This window comes from Antechinus flavipes, chromosome 3 (genome assembly GCF_016432865.1).
Source record: "Antechinus flavipes isolate AdamAnt ecotype Samford, QLD, Australia chromosome 3, AdamAnt_v2, whole genome shotgun sequence".
Lineage (NCBI taxonomy): Eukaryota > Metazoa > Chordata > Mammalia > Dasyuromorphia > Dasyuridae > Antechinus > Antechinus flavipes.
The window spans coordinates 248,514,765-248,539,786 of NC_067400.1; the positions used below are offsets into that span (position 1 = coordinate 248,514,765).

General features: G+C 31.8%; 1 protein-coding gene across 1 annotated transcript in view; it reads right to left on the minus strand.

Annotated features, from left to right (window-relative positions):
- The window catches only part of NCAM2 (neural cell adhesion molecule 2), a 285,546-nt gene that overhangs the window by 143,514 nt on the left and 117,010 nt on the right, over positions 1-25,022 (minus strand). Inside the window, exon 9 of the mRNA XM_051984853.1 lies at positions 11,674-11,824. Within this exon, the coding sequence (XP_051840813.1) occupies positions 11,674-11,824 (151 nt within the window). The remainder of the gene's footprint in view (positions 1-11,673; positions 11,825-25,022) is intronic.

Consider the following 25,022-nt stretch of genomic DNA (forward strand, 5'->3'; position numbering starts at 1 on the left):
TAAAAAAATTATCCTGGCATGGATTCTGTCAATATAAAGTAATTATTAAATAAAAATTTAAAAAAAAAAGAAAAACATGGAAAGACATAAAAATTGATGCTGAGTGAAGTGAACATATCAGGATTCTACATTCATAATAACAGAAATATTATGTGATAATCAACTATGATAGACTTATCTCTTCTCAGCAATACAATAATCTAAGACAATTCCAAAAGACTCATGATGGAAAATGCTATGTACATGCAGGAAAAGACATTATGTAGTTTGAAAACAGACTGAAACATAACTATTTACACTTTTTAAAATGTGTGACTTTTTTCCTTTTTCTGTTTCTTCTTTCACAACATGATAATGTAGAAATATGTTTACATGCTTGCATATGTATAATTTATATTAGACAGCTGGAGGGAAGAGGAAAAAAGGAGGGAGAAAAATTTGGAACTCAAAATCTTGTAAAAAATGAATGTTGAAAACTATCTTTACACATGAAAAATAAAATACAACTTACAATAAAAAAATTCCTATTAGAGATCATAGGAATAAATGGAACTTTCCCTAAAATGATAAGTAGTATCTATCTAATGCCATCAGCAAGCTTATGTGTAAAGAGGATAAGCTAGAAGCCTTCCCAATAAAATTAGAGGTGGAAAAAAGATGTCCATTATTACCACTATTATTCAAAGTTTTACTAGAAACGTTAGCTTTAGCAATAAGAAAAAGAAATTAAAAGATTCAGACTAGGCAATGAGGAAACAAAACTATGATGCTTTCCAGATGATATGAGAATTATACTTTAGAGATTACTAGAGAATTAACTTAAAAAAAAAAAACTACTTGAAATAATTAACCACTTAGGCAAAGTTTCAGAGTACAAAATAAAGTCACATAAATCATCAACAACAAAGCAAAAGACTGAATGAAAAAACTGACTTAAAATAACTGTAGACAATGTAAAATATTTGGGAATCTACTTGCCAGGACAAACCCAAGAATTATATGAACACAATTATAATACACTTAACACACAAATAAAATTTCAGATAAAACAACTGGAAAAATATCAGTTGCTCATGGGTAGATCAAGTTAATATAAGAAAAATGACAATTCTACCTAAATTAATTTACTTATTCGGTGCCATAACAATCAAGCCAACAAGATTAGTTTATAGAGATAAGAAAAACAAAAACTTCAAAGAAAGATAGCTTAGTGATACCAAATCTCACTCTAAACTGTATAAAATGGTAATCATCAAAACTATCTGATACTGGCTAAGACATATACAATAGTGGATCAGTGGAATAGATTAGACATATAAGGCACAGTAATAAATGACTACAGTAATCTAGTATTTGATAAATCCAAAGATTCCAGTTTTGGGATAATAACCAACTATTTCATTCCTGGGAAAAAACGGAAACAGTATGGCAGAAACTGGGTATAGATTAACATTTTATACTGTATACCAAGATAAGGTCAAAATGCGTACATGACTTAGATATAAAAGATGATATCTAAGCAAATCAGGGTAATAAGGAATAGTATACCTGTTAGATCTATGGACAAGGGAAGAATTTACAACCAAACAAGAAAAAAGCATTATAGTATGTAAAATGGATAATTTTGATTATACTAAATTAAAAAGGATTTGTACCAACAAAATCAATGCAACCAACATTAGAAGAAAAACAGAAAGCTGCAAAACAATCTTTACAACACATTCTCTGATAAAGGTTTTATTTCTTAAATATATGGAGAAGTAAATCAAAAAAATAGAAGAAGTCATTAATCAATTGGAGAATTATCAAATAAATTGAATGAAATAACTGAATTACTATCACTTATCAGATTGGCTAATACATGTAGAAAAGACATTTAATGAATACTAATGAGAATGTGGGAAGATTGGTACACTAAGTTATTGTTGATGAAGTTGTGAACTAAATCAACCATTCTGGAGAGCAATTTAGAACTATGCCCAAAGGGCAATCAAAGTTGCATACCCTTCGTTCTAACAATAGCACTACAGGGTCCACATCTCAAAAAGATCATAAAAAGGGGAAAGGACTTACAGCATAAAAATATTTATAGCAGCTCTTTTTTTTTTTTTTGTGATGTCAAAGAATTGGAAATTGAGGAGATGACCTTTAATTGGGAAATGGCCAAACAAGTTGTAAATACATGTAAATGTATTTACATGTTATAAATGTATTACATGTAAGTACATGTAAACACATGTAAAATGTAAATACAAAAGAATACTATTGTGCTATATAGAGTATGATGAACAGGAGGTCTTCAGAAAAACCTGGAAAGACTTACAGGTACAGATAAAAAGTGAAATGAGTGGAACAGGAGAATATTGTACACAGTATTAGCAATACTGATTGATCAACCATAACTGATTTGGCTCTTCTCAGCAATACAATGATCTAAGACAATTTCAAAGATCCATGATGGAAAATACTATTCATATCCAGAGAGAGAACTAATTTTAATCTAGATGGAGATTGAATCAAACTATTTTCACTTTATTTAAAATAATTTTTTTTCTTTCATTTTGTTTTTATTTTACAAATCTAATATGGGAATATGTTTTCCATATTTACACACATATAATATATTTCATTTTAGGGAAGGAGGAAGGAAAAGGAAGGGAAAAAATTTGGACCTCAAAAATTTTATACAAAAAATTGTTAAAATTGTCTTTATATGTAAGGAAAAAAATACTATTTAAAAGAAAAGTTAAGATGATCTCATTTATGTTTATTTAGAATGTTTATTTTGTTGTGCCATAGTTTCCTTTTATTGTCCTGCCTCAGTTTCCCTGAACTGTTCTGCCTCAACCCTCCCCTTCCTGACCATAAGGACTGAGAAATTAGGGCTAGAAGCCCTGACCATCAGCATTCCATAAAGCCATAAATTGCAGATGAGTTACTAAGAGATATGCTTACACATCTCTAGATTTCAGACTTTCTATGTCTAGTGACTACCCTTTTCACTCTCAGTTTATCAGAATTTATGGTCCTACCCCCAACCTGTCAAAACCAAATGGATGATTCCCTGGCTCATCAATGCTTGGACTCCACCCTTTGCCTTTGTCTCCTGATCTTAGAGCCACATATAAAAATCACTGGAATCTCAAATTTAATGCTGGATTCTTTGAGATGAAAATCCAATTCAGCCCTGGAGGCAGAATGGATTCTGTTCTGCCTCCAGACTATTTCTCCATCTCAGAAACCCAAATAAAATATTAAAAACTCTAATTTCTATCTTGCCTCAGTTTCTCCAGCATTATAATTTTATATTTTAATTGAAAACAGTTCATGATATTTTCTTTTTTTCTATTTTATTTATCTATATATTCAAAAATACAATATTTTCCTCTGAAAATGTTTTAGCTTCATCATAGAAGTCTTGGAATATTTTTTCATCACTCTCATTCTTTTTCATTTAATTGTTAAACTATTTCTAGGTATTTTTAAGAGTTCTTTGACTAACTTGTTATTCCAAATATTGTCATTAAGTCTTCATTTTGATAAAAAATCCAGAATTATTTGCAATTGACAAATGATAGAAGCTTTTACCTTGCTACATAGAAACTGACCTTGCTGTATCTCAGGTCTGCAAATATCTTGAAAGTGATCAAAAACCACTTCAAAGAGACTTTTTAAGAACCAATTAAAAAAAGAAAAGAGCATCTTTAAGACTGAAAAAAATTTAAAAAAGAAAAGAGCACCTTTAGGACCAGAAGTCATTACTGGGAAGCCTACACTAACCTGCTTTATGGACTTTTAGTTGTTATGCAAAATAGTTTACTTAATTATGTCTCCAGGCTGTATCACACCTGAGACTAGCCCCAGCTTGAAATGTATTTAACCTTGTTTTCCCTGTATTCTCCTTTTGGATGCTCTAGCATCCTTATGCTAAGGGGTGGCTCTGGATTACTATTTCCTTGCCTTGGTAGAAGAATATAGTTTTTGCTGTTTGGGAAATCTATTTCATACTGACATAACATAATATAATATCTCTCCCTCTCCTCATAGCTATTTGGTTTCTAGAAATGCTAATGAGAGCAATAATACAAAGAAAGAAATTAAAGGCATAAACATAGACAAAGAAGAGACAAAATTATCCCTATTTGATTATTCATAAAAAAACAAGAAGTACCAGCAGAGACATTCATATAATTAATAGCTTCAGTAAAGTAGCAGTATGCAAGACAAATTGACTGTATGTATGCATGCATGCATGTATATATGTATGTATGTTTAACAAACTCCAGGAAAAAGCAATAAGAAGGGAAAATAAACTATAAAAATGCATAAAATATCTGGGAGTAAACCTAATGAGTAATAAAGCACATTCAAGATTTATCTAAATATCTAAACTGTTTAAAGAAGTAAAGATTGAATTAAATAATAGATGCATATTCATTGCTCATAATTTGATCACATTAATGCATTAAAAACTGATGATGCTACTTAAATTAATTCACAGATTTAGTACAGTGCCATTTAACCTACAAAGAGGATACCTTATAGGGTTAGATAAAGTATTAAAAAAAAAAGTAAAAAAAAAAAAAAGAATATCAAAGGAAAGAATAAGAGAGATAAAATTAAAGATGGAATAACATTTCCACAACAAAATTGTATTATAAATCAGTATCTTCAAAAGTATCTAATACTTGTTAAAAAGTAAAAAAAAAATTAAAAAATCAGGAGAACAGCTCAACTAAGTAAGAATAGGAAATATACTTGATAACTCACTGATAAATCTTGATAAGAATATGAACCCTAAAAATATACTGGGTTTCAGGCTCTCCTGTATGGTCCAGCAAATGTTGGGGAGAGGTTTTATTATCATGCTATTGATGCTAAGTTCCAAAAGAGAGTTTTAAAAATTAACAAGGAGAGAGATGAGAATAATTAACTCACAGTTAACTGGGGAAAGATACCATAAGGCAAGCAATGTTAAGTGGGACTATAAACCAGGCAGTCCCTAATGACCCCGCGAAGAAATGGGAGATTACGCATTGACTGGTTAGCAATGAAGGAAGGTACAGATAGATTCTTTTATGAGAGAAATAACTTCAGACATTGACATCATAACATAATTTGGATACAGAAACTATAGGGTTTGTCAATGCTAGGAATTGAGCAAGGAATTCAATCAGGGTCTACTGCAATATAGGCCTACTTAGGATAACAAAAGGCCTAATCAAAATCCACTTAAAGAGATAACGGTAACAGCACTTCTTCCTCTTGCTTCAGGGAATAGTTTAGCTGCCAGATTGTTTACAATACCACCTAGCTGCTAAGAACCCCATCAACCTGAGAAGATAAATTACTTAAAAGGAAGAACTTTCTGCTAGACAAGAATTTGGGAAAACTAGAAAGCAGTTTCCAGGTATTAAGTTTAGACCAACAGCTTATAGCATACAAAAATAATGTCTGCCTGCATATCATGAATTTTAAAGATGTAGTAAGTTTCTAACTAAACTCAGAAAAGAGAAAATCAAAAAAGATAAAATGATCTTCATTATATGACACTGAAAATCTTTTGTGATAAACACATCAGTGATAGGATAGGAAAAGAAAATGCCCCGGGGGGGGAGCGGAACTTGCATCTCATATAGTGTCTAATACTCAAGTTATATGGAGACTTAACACAAGTCCAAGAACAATTCCCCAATGAATAAATGGTCATAAGATATGAAACAAATAGTTCTCAAAAGAAGAATTTAAAAAGATTAACACACATTTGAAATTATTGCAAACCTATAAGAGTTAGAATACTAATCAAAAACAACTCTTGAGTTTTTGCTTCATGCAGAGAATTTGAAAAGATGACTAAGATTAGGAATTGTGAAAGTTGTACAATTGTGGGAAAATCTAGCATTTATTAAGTTCCCATTATGTCACAGTCACTGACTAAGATCTAGGAACACAAAGAAAGCTCTCAGGGAGCTGGTAGCTTAATAATGGAGACAACATGCAAACAGCTAAGTACAAATAAATATACATGCCAAACTGGAGGTAAACAAAGAGAGGGATAGCACAAGTATTAGGGCAGACTGAGAATGGCTTCTTGAAGAAGACAGGATTTTAAATGATTGATTTAAAGCTGATGGGAATTCTAAACCAGCTTATTATCAGGAATTACTAAAAATGAGCCTATCCTGCTCCTCTTATGAACCATGATGGGAACTCTGTTTTCCCAGACTGCCTTGTAAGCATCTGTCTCAACATCTCATTATACACATTTGTCACTCCCTAAATCCTGCCTTTATTTCCTCCTCCTTCCTCTGAGCTATAAAAGATCATGTCCCTCTAAAAGCAAGTTGCTTACTTACCTGACTCTGCCTTGCACTTTAGTTATGGTTAATTAAGTCTATGAGGCTATTTCAGGAAATAAATGGCAAACCTTTGTAACCTGTGATGGATGTTTATCTCATGGTTGTTCCATGTTGTCAACCACTATACTCTCCCAAATCTATTTCAAAAATCTATTTCTATCACTTCTTGTGCCTTTATTTTCAAAGTTAGTAAGCAAAGATGAAAAGGGAGAGAAGAGAGTTCCAGGTATAGGTGACAGCTAATGAAAGTGCCTGGAGTAGTAAGGATATGGAGAATTTTGTGTGAAGGACATTAAGGAGACATATATATCTGGAAGAGGAAAAAAAAGCTCTAAGAACTATAGAAAGACATAAGGTTAGAGAGAGGGCTTTAAAAGCCAAACACAGGATTTTATATTCAGTCCTGGAGGCAGTATAGAGATACTGGAGGTGATTAAATTGAAGGACATGGTCAGAATTGCATTGTACAAAGAGTAACTTGATAGCTGAGTAGAGGATGGATTGGAGGCAGAGATCAATCTGGCTACTGAAATAGTCCAGGTATGAGATAATGAGGGTCTGTAAAGGAGTAGTGAAAGTTTCAGAAGAGAGAAAGGGATATATAAGAAAACCTAAAGAAGAGATGACTCCATGATAGTAGAGCAATAAGGAAGAGGGGAGGAAAAATGATTTTAGTTTTGGACATGTTAAGGTGAAAATATCCTGAAACATAACAACTGGAAATGTCTAATAGACATCTGAAGATGAAACATGAGATTAAGAGAAATTTCAGAGCTGGACAAATAAAGCTGAGATGTATCTTCATGGAGATTATAGTGGAATCCATGGGAATTTTATAAGAAATGTGTTAATTGGAAATTGATATCCAGAGAGTCTTACAATTCTATTGTTGGAAAATCAACTCCTTTTGTGGTAGAGACTTGCTATCATGGTTTTTAAAAATATCATGTAATTAATAGTGTATAATTTATATAAAATGAATGCTAATGATTATGCAATTACTTAGAGTTTGGGAAAATACTACATATTTGGTAAATATTTGAGAAGTTCTTTGTGGACTTGCCAGATTTTTATTCTCCTAGATCTTTAGTCTTGTTTGAGGTTATAAATATTATAAATTCTGTGAGAAGTTGCTGGGAGAATATTATAGAGTTCTAAAATTATGAGATTAATAAGAAATGAAGATCTACAGCTGAAATAGAGGGTTTACAAATTTATTTTATAAAAAGTGATTTTTTTGCTTGATACATCATCATTGTGTATGAAAAATATTTGTATACCTGGAATAGTATATATTGAAGTTACATCTTTGAGCCAACTTAATATCAACACATCCCAGATTTATGATTTTCATTTTTCTTGTTTTCTAATGACAGATTTCTGCACTAACATAGACATATTAGAAAGGATGAGTAATAAAAAGCTTTTATGTTTTTATTGTTAACTGTTTTATTATAGAACATAAAAAATATAATTATACCTAATTCAATCATCTGAAGTAAAATCACGTGTGGCCCTAATTTGATAGTATTCTGAGTTTTGATTTCAAATATGACTGAATTGTCAGTGAGTCAGTAACCCATCATTTAAGGTAAATACCAGGTGCTGTTTGAAGGGAGTACAATCTGAGCACTGGTATAGATCTATGCCTGGAAAAGTTGAGAGGATGATATTGTAAGTGTTATGATTCAGTTCAGTTTCCCCATTGTGCTGTCTCCTTTCTCAACAGAATATTTTCCTTCTGATTGATTTTTCTCTGTGCACAATGTGGAACTTTTTTATATGATTGGTCATTCCAAAATAAAGGTTAACTATGACTCTTACCTGGAATCAAATAGATTTAAAGAAGCTTTATCCTGTTATATGTCAGGTCAGTTTTGGTAACCATGTCCATGTAGCAAACTTCTATAACAAGGGTAGGGGAAGTGTAGAAGTTTTTATATGATGAATTCTGTTGTAATATTCAAGCTCTCTGAGTTACTCTAATAGGATGCAAGTATGAAAAATTTTACTGTTTTAAATTTTACTATTCTAAATTTGTGTCTACTAAATTATACATAACGTTTTATATTATGTAATATTATATATCATATTAAATCATATCTATAATAGCTATATATTTATGTATAGAATTAGGCAAAGTATTTCATTCTTTCTAGATGATCTAAAGATAGCATATAGGACAATTAGGACAAAAACACAATATGATAAAGATGTAAATGTTTTGAATTGTAGTAGAGTAGTAAATTTAATTTTGCCAAAGGAACAAGATTAGATCCTAAGAACTAAAATATATGAGGGTGTATATATATATATATATGTATGTATGTGGGGGTGTATATAGTGTATATATGTAAACATGTTTGTGTATATATATTATATATTTATGTGTGTGTAGATATTGGTTTCTGTATCTGTATGTGTATATGCACACATGTAGGCAGGTAGCTGGTACAGTAGACCTAGAGTCAGGGAGATGAGCTCAAACCCAGCCCCAGACACTTACTAATTGTATGACTCTGGGCGAGTGACTTAACCCTATTTGCTTCAGTATATTCATCTATTTAAAAAAATTAATTGAAGATGAAAAAGGCAAACCACTCTAGTATTTTTGCCAAGAAAACACCAAATGGGTCATGAAGAGATGGATATGAATAGATATGAAGCACATATAAATTATGTTTACCCATCTATCTTGTTTACACATAGTTGTTTGCATGTTATCTCTCATTAATAAGAACGGGAGTCCTTTAAGGTAGGAACTGTTTTGGTTTTTCTTTGTATCATCAGTGTTTAACTAATAAGCCTGGAACACAGAGACTTAATAAATGCTTGTTGATCTGACTTTATGTTCTGATAAAGTTTACTATCATCCTCCCAATAATCCTAGTTAAAGTTTACTGCATCCTCTTCTATTAATGAAGGAAAGGAAAAGCATTCCTTTTGTGTGTAAGAACAAATTACTTGGCTTCTACCTGATTAATATTTTATACTGTGTATTTTTTTCCCACTACTCTTCCCCTTTGGGGGATTTTCTTGGTATGAGCCATCATCTAATTTATTATAATTGAATTTGTCTCAGGAATTATGAGGTAGAAGATTTAATACTCTAATAATTTTGAGAATAGGGAGTCTAACTTATTACATTCAGGTTCCTCTAGGACTGAATTAGATTGCATGTTTGTGCTACTGTAGTAGAAAAAAAAGTAGAACAGAACCTTAGCCCCTATGGGCCCCAGCAGCAGGGCCTCAGGTTCACTGAGGTCCAAAGAGATTAAGCATTACATCTGGTTCATGGCACAACTAGGACTATTATAACTGTATCCTTTCTTGGTCTATCTTCTTCCAGTTGTTATGGCCTTGTGGTTTATATGGTTATGATAATAAATATTATGACCTAATCTGTCACAAGATTGGCCTTCATCCTTCCATTATAGTACTGGACACTGAAAGATTTAAGGGAAAATATGTATTTTTCACATTTTTTTTTAATGAATAAAGAGTTTAGAAAGACCTTATTTCCTTCTAAATTATTTGTGTAATTTAAATCAATATTTTAAATGTGATTTAAATCAAATCTACTATTTCACTGTCAAATTAATAGAAGGAAATTTAAAATGTGCCAAAATTCTACATTTTTTTCTTTCTTCTGTTTCAGTCCATATTCTCCCCATAAGTTTTACAAATCTCATCATCACATAATTCATTTTATAAAATAATGAGCAATTTTCCAATATTTTTGAAATTTACAATCCCAATTCCAAACAACACATTAAATCAAGACGTATATATTATATATATTGTTATCTTTATCAAACTTTTTAAACTATGTTAATGAATTAAGCACTAATTTTATGTTAATAACTATTCTTGACTTTTGTTAATTATTACATATTATAATACCATTAATATATTCCAATTTGGGATGTGAAAGTATAAAAATAAATGGAAAATTGAACATTTAAAATTAGGTTAAGCTTGTTTCAGTTTCATATTTATATAGCTATATTTTCTGAAATGAATAGAAAGCACCTTTTAAGTCAGTGTAAAAGGTGAGGAGGGGCAATGGTTTGGAATAATAAGCTGAACTTATACCCAAGCCACTTCCAATGACTCATCTTCTGATGGAATTTGCCCATAGAGCAGAAATTGAGTTATGGCCACTTCTGAAAGCGAGAGGCTAGAGTACATCAGTCATCAGAAGTGCTCATTGTACAGGTTCAACTCAGTGTGTGCTACATGGATTTGTTCTTTGCAAGTCTATCACTAAGCATGTACCATGTGGGGAGTGCCAATCCATTTCCCCTTAGAGTAAAAAAAAAAATCTGAAAAAATAATGTTAAGATACAAACATACCAAGCAAATTAAATTCTTTTGTCCTACTTCCACCAGTGCTTTAACGTGTTTAACAGTGTTTGAATATATCACAAGAGGAAACCTAATTTAAAACTATTGAATAAAAAACTTTTATGCCTTGTCATCAACAAAATTGGGTTCTTCTAAATAACAAAATAATGCCGAAAATTCTGAGCAGACTACACAGGCTTAAAAGTCTAGAATCACATATTTTAACATTTACTATTATTACATATTCATTTATCTTTCTATCAAATAAAGATTGATAATCATTCTTATGTCTGCCAAACTTTTTACTCCCTCTTAGCTATTTCTAAAATCTCACATTATGTTTAAGTTCCTTTACATATGCTATAAATGTTCAGAATACTTCCCAGTTACTCCTTTTCCAGATTACAGATATCTATTTCATTATATTTTTTTGGGTAACATTACTTAGTACTTAAGCAAACTGAGTATTAAAATCTCAAAATATAGTTGATAAATAAAAATAAGTGGCTTTTTTCTTTGTATTAACATTTCCATCATATTTCCCAAATAAATTTAAAATATTTAACACAAGTAATAGTATTATTGAAAAGGGTTCCAATCAATTAGAATGTATGATTAAGAGGATTAGGGAAAAAACCTCAAATTTTAAAATAGAGGAATTGTTAAATAGTAAAAACTAAAATGTAAACCGATTCCAATTCAATTCAAGATCTACAATTAAAGTTACACAGTATTTTCAAACCATTTGTCAATGAAAAAACCTAGGGAAAGGGAAAAGTTTCTAAAATATGTAACATTTTAAATATCAAAATGTGTCCATTATATATCTGCTTATTAAATCTGAAAGAATATTTTTCCTTTACTATGCTACACTATTAAATTATTATTTTGACTTTTCACTCAAACTTTGTCTATTTCTAAATATAATCTGTATTTTTAAAAAAGATACAAAATATGAATAACTTACATTCAATATCAAGGTACATGCTTTTTTGGTGCCCACCAATTCTACTTGCAGCTTCACAGTCATATCTCCCTGAATCTGACAACTTCACATCTTTAATGTGCAGTAACGATCTTCCATGTTGCCCTTTGACTTCAATATGGCCATCTGGGCTCTGTTTACATAAGTTCAGGAAAAAAAAAGGTATTATGCTTGCTATATTTAATTATGAATGAACTTATGGCATTCAGCACAAAATCATTTAATAATCTAATGAATTTAAAGAAAATAAAATTTGACCAATGCATTTTTATAACATCATTACAATAAACATTTGCAACAAATAACATGAATAGCTATTATTTCTCTATCTTAACTCTTGAGAATTGATATAACTTTTAAAATATTCAAATGTAGAACGAATTATTATCTATTTAGTTTTACCTCTGTGAAAAGGTAAAAGCAATTTAACAATAATTTGAGCTCCATGGTTGTAACATAGAAGTTACTAAAATTTTATTTCATCAGTATGAGGGAATTCTAGTACAATAACTTTCCCTACTGATGCAGAATGACAACTTAACTGAAACTAAAAGTCATATTTATTCCCTATTTTTCTTCACCTAATTCAGATCACTATTTTTTTTACCCTTTTTTCTCTTATTTTAATCTTGTTTTTATAATTTACTCTTTGGAGTTGAAGTTTGATCTTTTTGGTGATGATTCTCTCCTCAGTTTTGCTCTCCCTCTTAATCCCATCTTTTCTTTGTCTCTATCAATTTTTCTGTTGAGTTTTAATGTATTCATACAGCAAACTGTCTCTCTCTCTCTTTTTACATGTGTGTGTGTGTTAATATGTGTTCAACTTTCTTTTGTCTAATTCAGATTAATGGTGAGGATTATGTGATACAGAGCTCTTCCTAACCCTATTTATATGGCTATTTGCTATTCACTCATCCTAAGTATGAGTAATAGTAAGTTCTCACTTTTTCCTTAGTGTATTTCTTTTCCTTTTTCCTCTCTTTTATATCATGAAAATATAGTTAAACAATATCTAAATTCTGTGTTTGACTTTTTAATTCCATTTGTGATCTTTAAAGATAGTAGGATACTAAATGTAATGTTTCTTTTCTTCCTATTAGCAAGTTAAATATTTCATCATTATGTAACAACTTGTAATTGCTCCAATGTAATTTATTTCTCTTATTTTCTAAGTTGGAGTTTCAAAATTCTACTTAGCTCTTTGCCTTTTGACTAGAATATTTTAATATTTATTAAAAGCCAATTTTTCCCTTTTGGGTCATAGTTAGTTTTTCAGGGCAAGCTATTTTTGCTTGCTCTTTTGTCTTTTAAGAATATCATATTCTAAAATTTCCTTTCATCTATGGTAATTGTAGCATTGTCTTATGTATATATGGTTTTTAAAGAAAATCTAATTCTTTCTTCCTGCCCGCTTGCAATACTTTTACTTTGACCTGAAAGCTGTGAATTTTAGCTAATACATGATTAAATAGTTCTAATTTGGGGTTTCTTTCAGAAGATAATTAGTACATTCTTTCTATTCTCAAATTACTCTCTGATTCCAATCATTCTAAGTAATATATTCTTATGATTTCATCAATATAGGGTAATCAGTTTTTTTTTGTATAATCATGGTTTTCAAGAAGTCTGATGATTCTTAAATTTACTTTTCTGAATCAGTTTTTCAGGTCAGTTATTTTTCTATTTATTCAATAGTTTGACTTTGTTCTACTATTTTTTGTTGGTTCATGGAATTGTTAAATTTTATTTGCTATATTAAATTTTCAGGTAGTTCATTACAAAAGATTTTCACATTCTATTTTAAAGTATTTATTAAGCTTCCATTTTTTTCTTCAGGCATCTAAATTCATTTTTTTCAGCTTTTTTTTTCATTTTACCCTCATCAATTCTTGTAATTAATGCCATTTTCTTTCTTTAAGATCTTATCTGTACATGTTGTTAAATTACTCTTTACCTTTTGGATTTGTCTTACTTTATAGTATTTCTTCATTGTGTCTCATGTTTTCCTCTGGTTAGCTACATCTTCAACTTCAGTTTCTGGATTGGTACTCTATGCTAGATTATTCTCTGCTCCTACTCACTTTTGGATGGATTGTACTGACTTGGTTTGATTTCTGTCCTATTTGAAATCTAGATTATACACTGACGTTTACCCTTTGAAACTTTGTAAGTTCTATACTTCTGTCTCCTTTTTTTCACAATCTATCCAGAGATGGCACAATTTATTAACTGAATAAAATAGACAATATCCATCTCAGATCTTTTTGAAGACCCAAGATAATTAGGCTGTAGCTATGATCCCTCTGTTCCCATTGTTGTTCTGAAAGACCAGTTGTTTTCAGATTCTGATTATCGAAAATCATTCTGTCATTTACTCTCCCTAGAGTTTCCTCACTCAGAGAATTCTATGCTGGTTTCATCCTTCCTAAGCATACTCAAAGACTTTCTTTCCTATGAGAATGCCAGTTTCAATTTATTGAAACTTATTTCTATTCAAAAATGTCTGTAGGTTTCAGATCATTTATTAGATCTCATAACTAGTTTTTGCATTCCTTAACATGGCCCACTCTGTACATTTTGAAGAGGATCCAAGTTAATCTTGGTTCTACTTTTTGATACTTACAGTTTCTTGTATGAGTATAAACATGAATTTATACATGTAGACATGTATAAAAACCTGTCTAGGTTTTATATTTTATCTTCTACAAAATGAGACTAGGGTTGAACTACATTCACTTCCAAGGTCCATTCTATTTCTAAATTCTATGATCCTTTAACCTTGCCTATAACTTGTTAGGGAATACTTTTCTCAATAACTATCTTTCAAAGAAAGAGGTCTTTCCTTAAAATGTATTGAACACACTGCATTAAAAAAGTTACTTTAATTAATTTGGGGAAATTTGAATTCAAGGATAAACATAAAACTCCTTATTCATTAACAATAATTTGCATAGAGAATTTACTCTAATATGTCTTAATTGTTCAAAGAGAAAAAGCAAGTACAGAGAAGGAAGATGGAGTTAAGAATTCAGGAAAGAAAAAAAAATACCTATACATACAGTAGATTGAAAATCCAAAAAAGAAATATAGGCTATAACTCTTAGGACAAGAGTTTGAGAATATAGTATAGAGTAATAATGATATTTTAAAGATATGCTGAAATGTTTGAGTTGTCACAGCTGTCAGGGTGCCACGGTTCTGTGATTTCTGATGGAGACACAATTCAGAGAACAGAGAAGGACTCAGAAGGCATTGGCAAAAATATGCTTGTCAGTGACTTTGAGATATAATTAAATGCTGAATTCTGTGTCTAAAGGTCATTAGTCAGTAAGAACCTCTAGAAAACATAAACACACACACACACACACACACACACACACACACACGGTAACATAAAACAAAAACATAAAGAAAAAGCCACAAATATAATTCAAAAGATAACACTTCATACTCTGGAATGATATGAATAGATTTTTTTAAAAAATCACTTTTTTTTGCCCACTATGCTCATGCCTAGACTTTACTATGGATAATCTCAGGAGATCCCTAATGTTTATGTTTCACAGATATGGTTGAAAGAACCTCCAGGATTCATATGAATACTCAAGGTTATTGGATACAGAACAAACTTTATTTAGAGTTATAGATTACACAGAAAGTGCAAAAATTCATTAAAATAAAAAAAAACATTGATATAGCTAAGTACTTTACAAATCTAATTAGTTAGATAATAATCTACTTAGATAAAAACTTTTTGAGCCTCAAAACATGCACTGGAAATAGGAGTCATTATTATACCCATTTTACAGATGAGGAAACTGAGGTAAACAAGGGTTAAGTGACTTGCCCAGGATCAGATGACTATCACCTATATATGCCTGGATTTGAATGAAAGCCTTCCTGACTCAAGGCTTAGTGTTCCATACACTGAGCCACCTAGTTGCCCTCAATATACTCCTAGATCTTTTCCAATTAGTGTCATATCCAAGAGGACACATACAGTGCCCAGCAGGAATAAATAGCCATACTGTGATTCAGACTCATCCCAGAGAGAGGACTGTGGGAATTGGATGTAGATCACAACATAGCATTTCACTCTTTTTGTTGTAGTTTGCTTGCATTTTATTTTCTTTGTCATTTTTTTTATTTTTTGATCTGACCTTTTTTTGTGCAGCAAAATAATTATATAAATAGGTATGGCTATTTTGGATTTAACATATATTTTTTACCATGTTTAACATATATTAGATTACATGCCATCTAGGGGAGGGAGTGGGGAGAAGGGGGAGAAAAATTAGAACACAGGGTTTTTCAAGGGTCAATGTTGAAAAAATTATCCTTGCATATGTTTTGAAAATAAAAAAAAACTTCATTAAAAAACAGAAAAGAAGAATGTTAAATAAAATATTCTGAATATGTTCATTTATCAGACATAGTCTTTTTTTTTTAAACTTTTTACCAAAGGTAAAAATACAATTCTGATATTTGATCATAAAAAAGAAGCATGTCTAAATCCTTTCTGGAATGAAGAATGTCATCCTCCACTATGTGACAAAGTGAACTAGAGGAAACTTTGGCTTCATGAGGCCTCTTCCTGGAGTTATTAGCTTTAAACTTCATTTTTCTATCCACTCAATTGCAGCTATTGAGGACCTGGTGTGGTTTGGAAAGAAGGGAGGCAGATGAAAGCTGCAATGATTTTGAGGTGGCTATTGAAGGGCTTCTTCCAAGTTCACACTTTCATAAACTTCACTATTTCACTAGCAAATAGACAATACATAGTGAAAGAAAGGACAGAGGATAGGCCAGACATAGTTATATTGTGGCTGCTGAAGGCCCCTTATTGTCTATTTCCCTGGCTGCTGGCTCAAAGCTTTTTTGGGGGCAAGAAAAGGAGGAAGGGATTATCTTGAATGAGTATGCAATTTTTTTATTCGTTTGTTTTATTTGTTCTTCCCACCTCTAACCTCAACATCTTCTCTCCTACTATTTCCCCATCCTATCTTCACTTTACAGGATTTACCTTACGGGTAATTTATTTTCTCTCTCTTTATCAAATTGTTCTTTTACTTCTCTAGACTCATTTATTACTGTTTCTGAAATGGTTACATAATGAGTCATAGTTCATTCTGTTTTTTTTAACTAATTTTCTTATTCTGTGATGAAACAATTTAGAGAACATGGATGATTAATAAAAGTACTTCCAATATAAAATAGTTTGCCTGGCAATGAAAATTTCTCATTCCTTTGCATGAAGGATCATTCAAAAGAAAAGAATGATTAAAATTTTTGTACTATGTTGAAAATTATTTTCACTAGTTCTATAAATAACTAAATAAGGAAGTCCTGAACCATAGAGGAGAGGGGAAACAAGAGAAAGAGAGAGAGAGAGAGAGAGAGAGAGAGAAATAGAAGCATTAGGGTAGTTAGAAATATATTTAAAAATACATTTACTTAAAGATTTTTTTATTGATTAAGGAATTAGAAAAAAATCACAGGTCAAAATTTCCAGGGAAAGAAAGAATTGCCCAGAGCAGTCATCTTAAAAATCTCAGGCTGACCACGCTGCTTAGAAATGGTGTTTTCCTTTGTTTCTAATATAGCTAATTGAGAAAATGATTTATGTTGATGCTCTATAGCTCAGAAGAAATAGTATCAGAAATACTAACCAAAGAATTGCTTAATTGGCTCATGATCTGAAGAAGAAATTGAAGAATATCACAAATCAGAGAGAAATTTTGATGGGTGTTTCAGGGTGGAAACAAATAATTGATAAATGTTTCTTAACTGAATCTAGATTTTTTTTGTTTGGATTTGTTCAAAATGATAATTGTATCTTTATGTAACTTACATAATTGTATCTTGATGTAACTTACATAATTTACTACAATATTGTAGTAAAAATGACTTTTACTTGAGAAACATGACTTATGTCAAGTTTCTCTAACTCCCATTCATCAGAGGGAAAACAAACAACAGACTTTTATCCTTGCTAATGCAGAATTCTGGTTCCTAGTTTCTCCAGAAGATTCACCCTAAATCTCACTGCCCATCTCTCTAATCTTCAACTCTTGCCTATCTCCTTTTTATCTCCTTGCTATCCTAAAAAATACTTGGATTTCTCCAATCTTTGTTGTTGTTGTTGTTTCTCTGATCTTTTAAAAACTTTTACCATATGCTACCATTCTCTCAATTGCCCGCCTAACATTTCTTCTCCTTTTCTCAGCAAAATTCTTAGAAAAATCTGTCACCATTAACTATCTTCATGGACTCTCATGGACTTCTCACTTCACTGAAACTTCTCCAATATTATCATTGACTTTCTAATTGACAAATTTGATAGTCTTTTCTCAGAATTCATTTATGTTGCGCTCACTACTATCTAGGTACTTTCTCTTCTCTCACTTTTCATGTTATTCTCTCCTGGTTCTCTTTCTACTTACCTGAAATACCTTTTCAATCTCTTTTCATAGATAATTCTTTATATCACTCCTTAATTGTGGGTGTTTCCCCAAGGTTCAGTATTTATTTTTTCTCTTCATTAGCTTCAATGGATTTGATTACCACTGCTACATATATGACTACAAATTTATATATCTAGTCCTTCTCAAGATTTATTCTCCCATCATCATCTGCTTTTTCTATATTCCAAACTGGACGTCCTTGAGAATTCTCAAACATGATATGTCCAAAAGCAGAGCTCATTATCTTTCTTCAAAATCTATCCTCCTTCAAAACTTCCTTGTCTTTGTTTTAGAAGCCATCAAAGCTTCCCTTCCCTTCTTTTACTCAAATTGCTACCAAGTCAAGTCAAAAAGCATTTATTAAACTCCTAATATGGATCAGATAGCTTGCTAGGTGAAGAAAGAAAAATAAATACAGTCTCTGATCTCAAGGAGTTCACAATCAAAAGGTACAAACAAGATATATACAAGTAAAGTGAAGATAATCTTAAAAGAAAGACGTAAGCACAAGTCGGGGGGAAGGGTTGGACTGGGAAGGACTTCTAGTGAGATGTTAGCAGAGATTTGGAAGAAAGCAGGAAACCAAGATGAAGCTGAAGAGAAAGAGAATTTCAAACATGGGAGATCACCAGTGAAAATGGCCTGAGGAGGAAAATGGCTATGAGGAACAAGTAGTTCAGTGGATTTAAGGATTGTGGAGAAGGAACACAGTGAAAAGTGTAGGGAGGTAGGAAAGGCAAAAATTATGAAGGACTTTAAAAGTCAAAAATATCATTTAAATTTAATCCTAGAGGCAAAAGGGAACTGTGATTTAATGATTAGGTGAGTGATGTAATTACCTTGTGTTTTGCGAACATGACTTGCAAACCATTCAACTGGCGCTCGAAAGAGACAATAAATACATTTATGTGTATAAACAGAATAAATATAAAGCAAAGAGCTCAGACTCTCAATTCTAGCCTATATTACTTCAAACATCCTCCTAATTGTTCTTGCCTCAAGCTTTTCAGCATGTTGATTTACTTAAATGTAGATCTGATCATTTGGTTCTTCTATGTAATAAACTCCAGTACTTTCCCAGTGCTTTTAAGATAAAATATAAACTTCTTTATTTAGTTTTTAAAACCTTTAATAACAGGAACACAACCTATCTTTCCAGCCTTATTGTAACACTGCCCCCCTCCCACACGCTGCTGTGATGTCTAACAGTATCTTTTTCTCTGTTGTTCACATATGGCTTAAATCTCCCATTCCTGTACTTTTGGCACTGCCCGTTCTATTTTTCCTGGAATGCATTACTTTCTGACCTCTTCATTACAGAAATCTCTCCCAGTTCAATTTAAGCATTCTTTTCTGACTGACGTTTTTCATGATCTTGCAATTGCTTGTTCTCTATGTTACATTGTATTTAACTACTTTATATTTCTTTGCTTTATATTTATTCTGCTTATACTTATAAATGTACTTATTGTCTCTTTCTTTAGCCAGTTGGCAGACTTTTCTTAGGTGCCTATCATGTGCCAGGTACTGTGCTAAATGCTGGCCACAAAAGCAAAAAACAGTCCCTGTTCTTAAGGAGTTCACAATCTAATGGAATGTAAACTCCTGGGAAGGAGGAATTATTTCATTCTTTTTATTTGAATCTCCAGTGCCTACAGCAGGACATGCACAAAGCTGGCATTTAAATGCTTGTGCTTATTGATTGATCATTACAAACTATTGATCTGAATTACCAACTATTTACTGATATAAGCCACAGTCATGATTCCTATAGCTCTGGATGACTGTATTAAGCATATATTTTCTATGTCCTTGAAGCACTTTATTTAACCATCTTCTGTCAGTTCATAAAGAAAAAGCAGTTTGAGAATTTATACTCTTCCATAGTATATTGAGATTTTTTTCCATTATAGAGTTGAGGTAGCATTTCAAAAATTGAGCATAATATTCTTTCTTGATATGAAGTGTTCAAAGTAAATGGTTCATAAAAAGATTTGGACTCTTAAAAGAAGTAGTAATAATTTATATATAGGCATTGCTTTTCAAAAGTTTTCAAACTACTTTCATATCCATTTTTCAAAGGATTCTCATAATAGCAATGTGGATAAATATTATAGGCACCTTTATCCCCACTGGTTCAGAGAAATTGGCTATTTTATAATTGTTATACTCAAAAACTCATAATAAATTCCTAAGTAAAGTTGTCAACTAAAATTATAGTTTTCTACATTTTTATTTTAGCTTCATGTCATACTGCCATAATCTCATCCATCAGTTCCTTAACCTGTCTCATCAAATTCTTTACTTGTAGGCAATAAAATATTAACTGACTGATTGTCAAGTTTCAAAGATCTAAGGTATATAAAATACTTCGGAAACATAAAAACACTATATAAATATCAACAAATATTATCCTTTTTATCATTATCACTATTTTCTTGTTTTTGTTTTTGCTGAGGTTCAGATAGAAAAAGGACTGAGGAAAGTCATGTTTGCTTACTTATAGTTCCTTGGACTATTGCTCATTTGGAAAGAATGGGTAGTGGAATATAAGATAAACATATTGAAAAGATCAGGAACTCTTCAGTAGTAGACAATGGGGATAATATGTGATTCATTCTGGTTTTATTCAAATCTCACAGGTTACATTGGAAATCTTTCAACCAATCCACACAGCTTTGTTATGTGACATTATTATGCTTAAGGCTGACTCTATGAAGTCTAAGACTTTTTCTACAACCTTTTATGACTGCTTGTTCTCACTTGACAAAGGTATAAGAATATGGCATTTTTGACACTTTATGTGGGGTGGAGATAAGTTCATCAAATCAAAGTCCCTCACCTTTACATCAGAAGAGACAATGATTGCAGCAGCTAGGTGGCGCAGTGGATAGAGCACTCAAGTCAGGAGGACCTGAGTTCAAATCTGCCTCAGACACTTAACACTTCCTAGCTGTGTGACCCTGGGCAAGTCACTTAACTAAAATTGTCTCAGAAAAAAAAAAAATGGCCAAATTGGGAAAAAAATCCACTGAACAAAAAAAAAAGTTCCTTTACAAGCAGAATTGGCCAAATGGAAAAGGAGGTAAAAAAGCTAACTGAAGAAAATAATCTTTCAAAATGAGGACTGGGCAAGCAGAAGCTAATGACATCTAACAACATCAAGAATCAGCAAAACAAAATTAAAAGAATGGAAAAAATAGAAAAAAATGTAAAATACCTTACTGGAAAAAGAATTAACCTGGAAAAATGGAACCAGGAGATATAGTTTAAGAATTATTGGACTACCTGAAAGCCATCATCAAAAAAAGTGTGGACAATTATCTTTCAAGAAATTAACAAGGAAAATTATCCTGGTATTCTAGAACCAGAGGGTAAAATAGTGACTGAAAGAATCTGATAATAACTCCCTAAAAGAGATACCAAAATGAAAATTCAAAGTAATATTGTAGCCAAATTCCAGAATTATCAGGTCAAGGAGAAATTGCTACAGGCAGCCAGAAGGAAATAATTAAAATATTAAGGAGCCACTGTTAGATTACAAAGAATTTAGCAGCTTCTATATATTCCAGAAGGAAAAGGTGCTTACATTACAACCAAGAATCAACTATCCACCAAAAATGAGCATAATCTTTCAAAGAATATGAACAGACAATTTTCAGATGAAGAATTTAAAACTATTTCTAGTCGTATGAAAAGGTGTTCCAAATCATTGTTGATCAGAGAAATGCAAATTAAGACAACTCTGAGATACCACTACATACCTCTCAGATTGGCTAAAATGACAGGAAAAGATAATGATGAATGTTGGAGAGAATGTGTCTAAACTGGGACACTGATACATTGTTGATGGAACTGTGAATGGATCCAATCATTCTGGAGAACAATTTGGAACTATACTCAAAAAGTTATCAAACTGTGCATACCCTTTGATCCAGCAATGCTACTACTGGGCTTATATCCCAAAGAGATACTAAAGAAGGGAAAGGGACCTGTATGTGCAAGAATGTTTGTGGCAGCCCTTTTTGTAATGGCTAGAAACTGGAAATTGAAAGAGAATGACTGAATAAATTGTGGTATATGAATGTTATGGAATATTATTATTCTATAAGAAATGACTAGCAAGATGAATACAGAGAGGCTTAGAGAGACTTACATGAACTGATGCTAAGTGAAATGAGCAGAACCAGGAAATCATTATATACTTCAACAATAATACAACATGATGATCAATTCTGATGGATGTGGCTTTCTTCAACAATGAGAGGATCCAAATCAAATCTAATTGATCTGTAATGAACAGAACCAGCTACACCCAAAGAAAGAACACTGAGAAATGAGTATGGACTACAACATAACATTTCTACTCTTTGTGATTGTTTGCTTGCATTTTTGTTTTTTTCTTCTCAGATTATTTTTACCTTCTTTCTAAATCTGATCTTTCCTGTGCAACAAGATAACTGTGTGTATGTGTGTGTGTATATATATATGTATATATATATATACACACACACATATATTGTATTTAACATATACTTTAATGTATTTAACATATATGGGACTATCTGTCATCTAGGGAAAGGGGTGGGGGGGAAAGAGGGGAAAAGTTGGAACAGAAGGCTTTGCAAGGATACCCATGCATATGTTTTGTATATAAAAAACTATAATAAAAAATAAAATTTAAAATAAAAAATATAACCTTCAAGAGAATCATAAAAAGGCAAAAAGGAAAGAAAAAACAAGAACATATTTTTCAATAAGATTAAATTTTTAGGGCACGTAGAAAGAAAATACATAGAGGATATGAATATAAATTGACTGTGATATTTTCTTATATCAATAAGAAAATTAAGAGGTGGAAAAAGGATTATACTGGGAAAAGAAGAAAGAGGGAGGCAGAAGAGAGTAAATTATATCACATGAAGAAATACAAAATACTAGTGAGGGACCTCAACTTACTTCAACATTTGTGGTAAATCTAACCATAAAATAAACAAGAAAGAAGTTAAGGAGATAAATTAAATTTTAGAAAAGCTAAACCTTTGGAACAAACTGAATGGGGATAAAAGAAATACATTTTTTTTAAAGCAGTACATGACACCTATGCAAAAAAAAATTGACCACATATTAGGTCATAAAACCCTCAAAATCAAATGTAGAAAGCTAGAAATATTAAATGCAGTCTTTTCAGATCATGATGCAATAAAAATTATGCGCAATAAAGGGCCATGGAAAAATAGACTAAAAACTAATTGGAAACAAAATAATCCAATTTTTAAAAAAATGAGCCAGTCAACAAATCACAGAAACAATAATTTCATCTAAGAGAATGATAATAATGAGACAATATACCAAAACATAGGGTGCAGCAAAAGCAATTTTTAGGGGAAATTTTATATCTCTAAATGCTCAAATGAATAAAATAGAGAAAGAAGAGCTCAATGAAGTGGGCATGCAACTAAAAAAAACTAGGGAAAAAATTTAAAATCACCAATTGAAAGACAATGATTATAAAGTTCCCCTTAAGCAAGGTTCTCCTGGTCATAATCAGTTTGGCAAATTGTTTTTTAATCCTAATGCTCTTGTGATTGATAAGTGGGGTCACAGTCTCTGCCATTCACTGATTTACTGCGGCTAAAGTCTATTTTCCACTTGTCCCCTGTGATTCTGCCTAGCAAGAGCAATCAGATATAAGACAGAGGCCCAGAATCCTGAGCTATTAATCAGGGTATAGATCCAGTGATGCACAGGAGTCATCTTGAATCTACTCTTTATTTTTCAGTGTGAGCATATATATCTTAGAAATTAGGAAATGCAAAAAATCAGGGCTTGACATTGTTTTGCTGATTGTCTAGACTTAAAAAAGTGATGGAGAAATTCTTAATAATTCATTATGAGTACACACATACCCATCTATACCCACTTTTCCCCCCAGAGAGCTTATTGTTAAATGTTTGCCATCATACTACTAAACACATTTCACCATATATGCCTCTAAGAGAGGAAGACAAGGATCAATTTGTTTTCAGGAAGGAAAAAAGGGAGGAAGAAAATGAGGAAAAGAGATGAAGGAGGAAAAAAAAGGAAGGAGATGAATGATGGGAGGGAGGAGAAAGGTAAAATTTCTCCTAATGATTAACATTTTCATACCTGAATATATCTGGATACCTGAGGTGTCAAACACATTACCCATGGTCCTATAAATGTAGCCTTAACCAGATTAAAATGCAATTGGGAAATATTTAGCACAATGCATAAAAATATAGAAAAAACGAGGTAACATTACATTTTAAAACTAAGTCAATATGTTCCCTGCAGGGATTTTTATATATGGATTAATGACCCCCACTCAATTTGCAGCTCACATCACTGTCTGACAAATCCCAAAGATTCTGACTCCCTAGAGTCTCATCAAAAAAATTCCTGTTCTACAGGCAACAGATTTGCCTTCATCTTCAATCTTTTCTGCTCCCAATCTTGGTATTTCATCAGGGAGATAGGATGCTCCCCCTTTTTCTTTCTTCCTCACTGACAACCTTTCTCTCCTCCTTAATCCCTGCCTTCATTCTAAGCATTTATTTATTTATTTTACTGAAACACTTGTGGTTAAGTGACTTGCCCAGGGTCACACAGCTAGTAAGTGTTAAGTGTCTGAGGTCATATTTAAACTCAGGTCCTCCTGACTTCAGGGCTGGTGCTCTATCCACTGCACCAACCAGCTATCCCCTTATGTTCATTCTAAGAGACTCCAGCACACATACTGATTTTTACTAGTTCTCCAATTTACTCCCCATGACTTACTCCAGCTCACCTCTTTTCAATCTTTTCCAGCTGTATCCAACTTTTTGTGACCTCATTTGGGGTTTT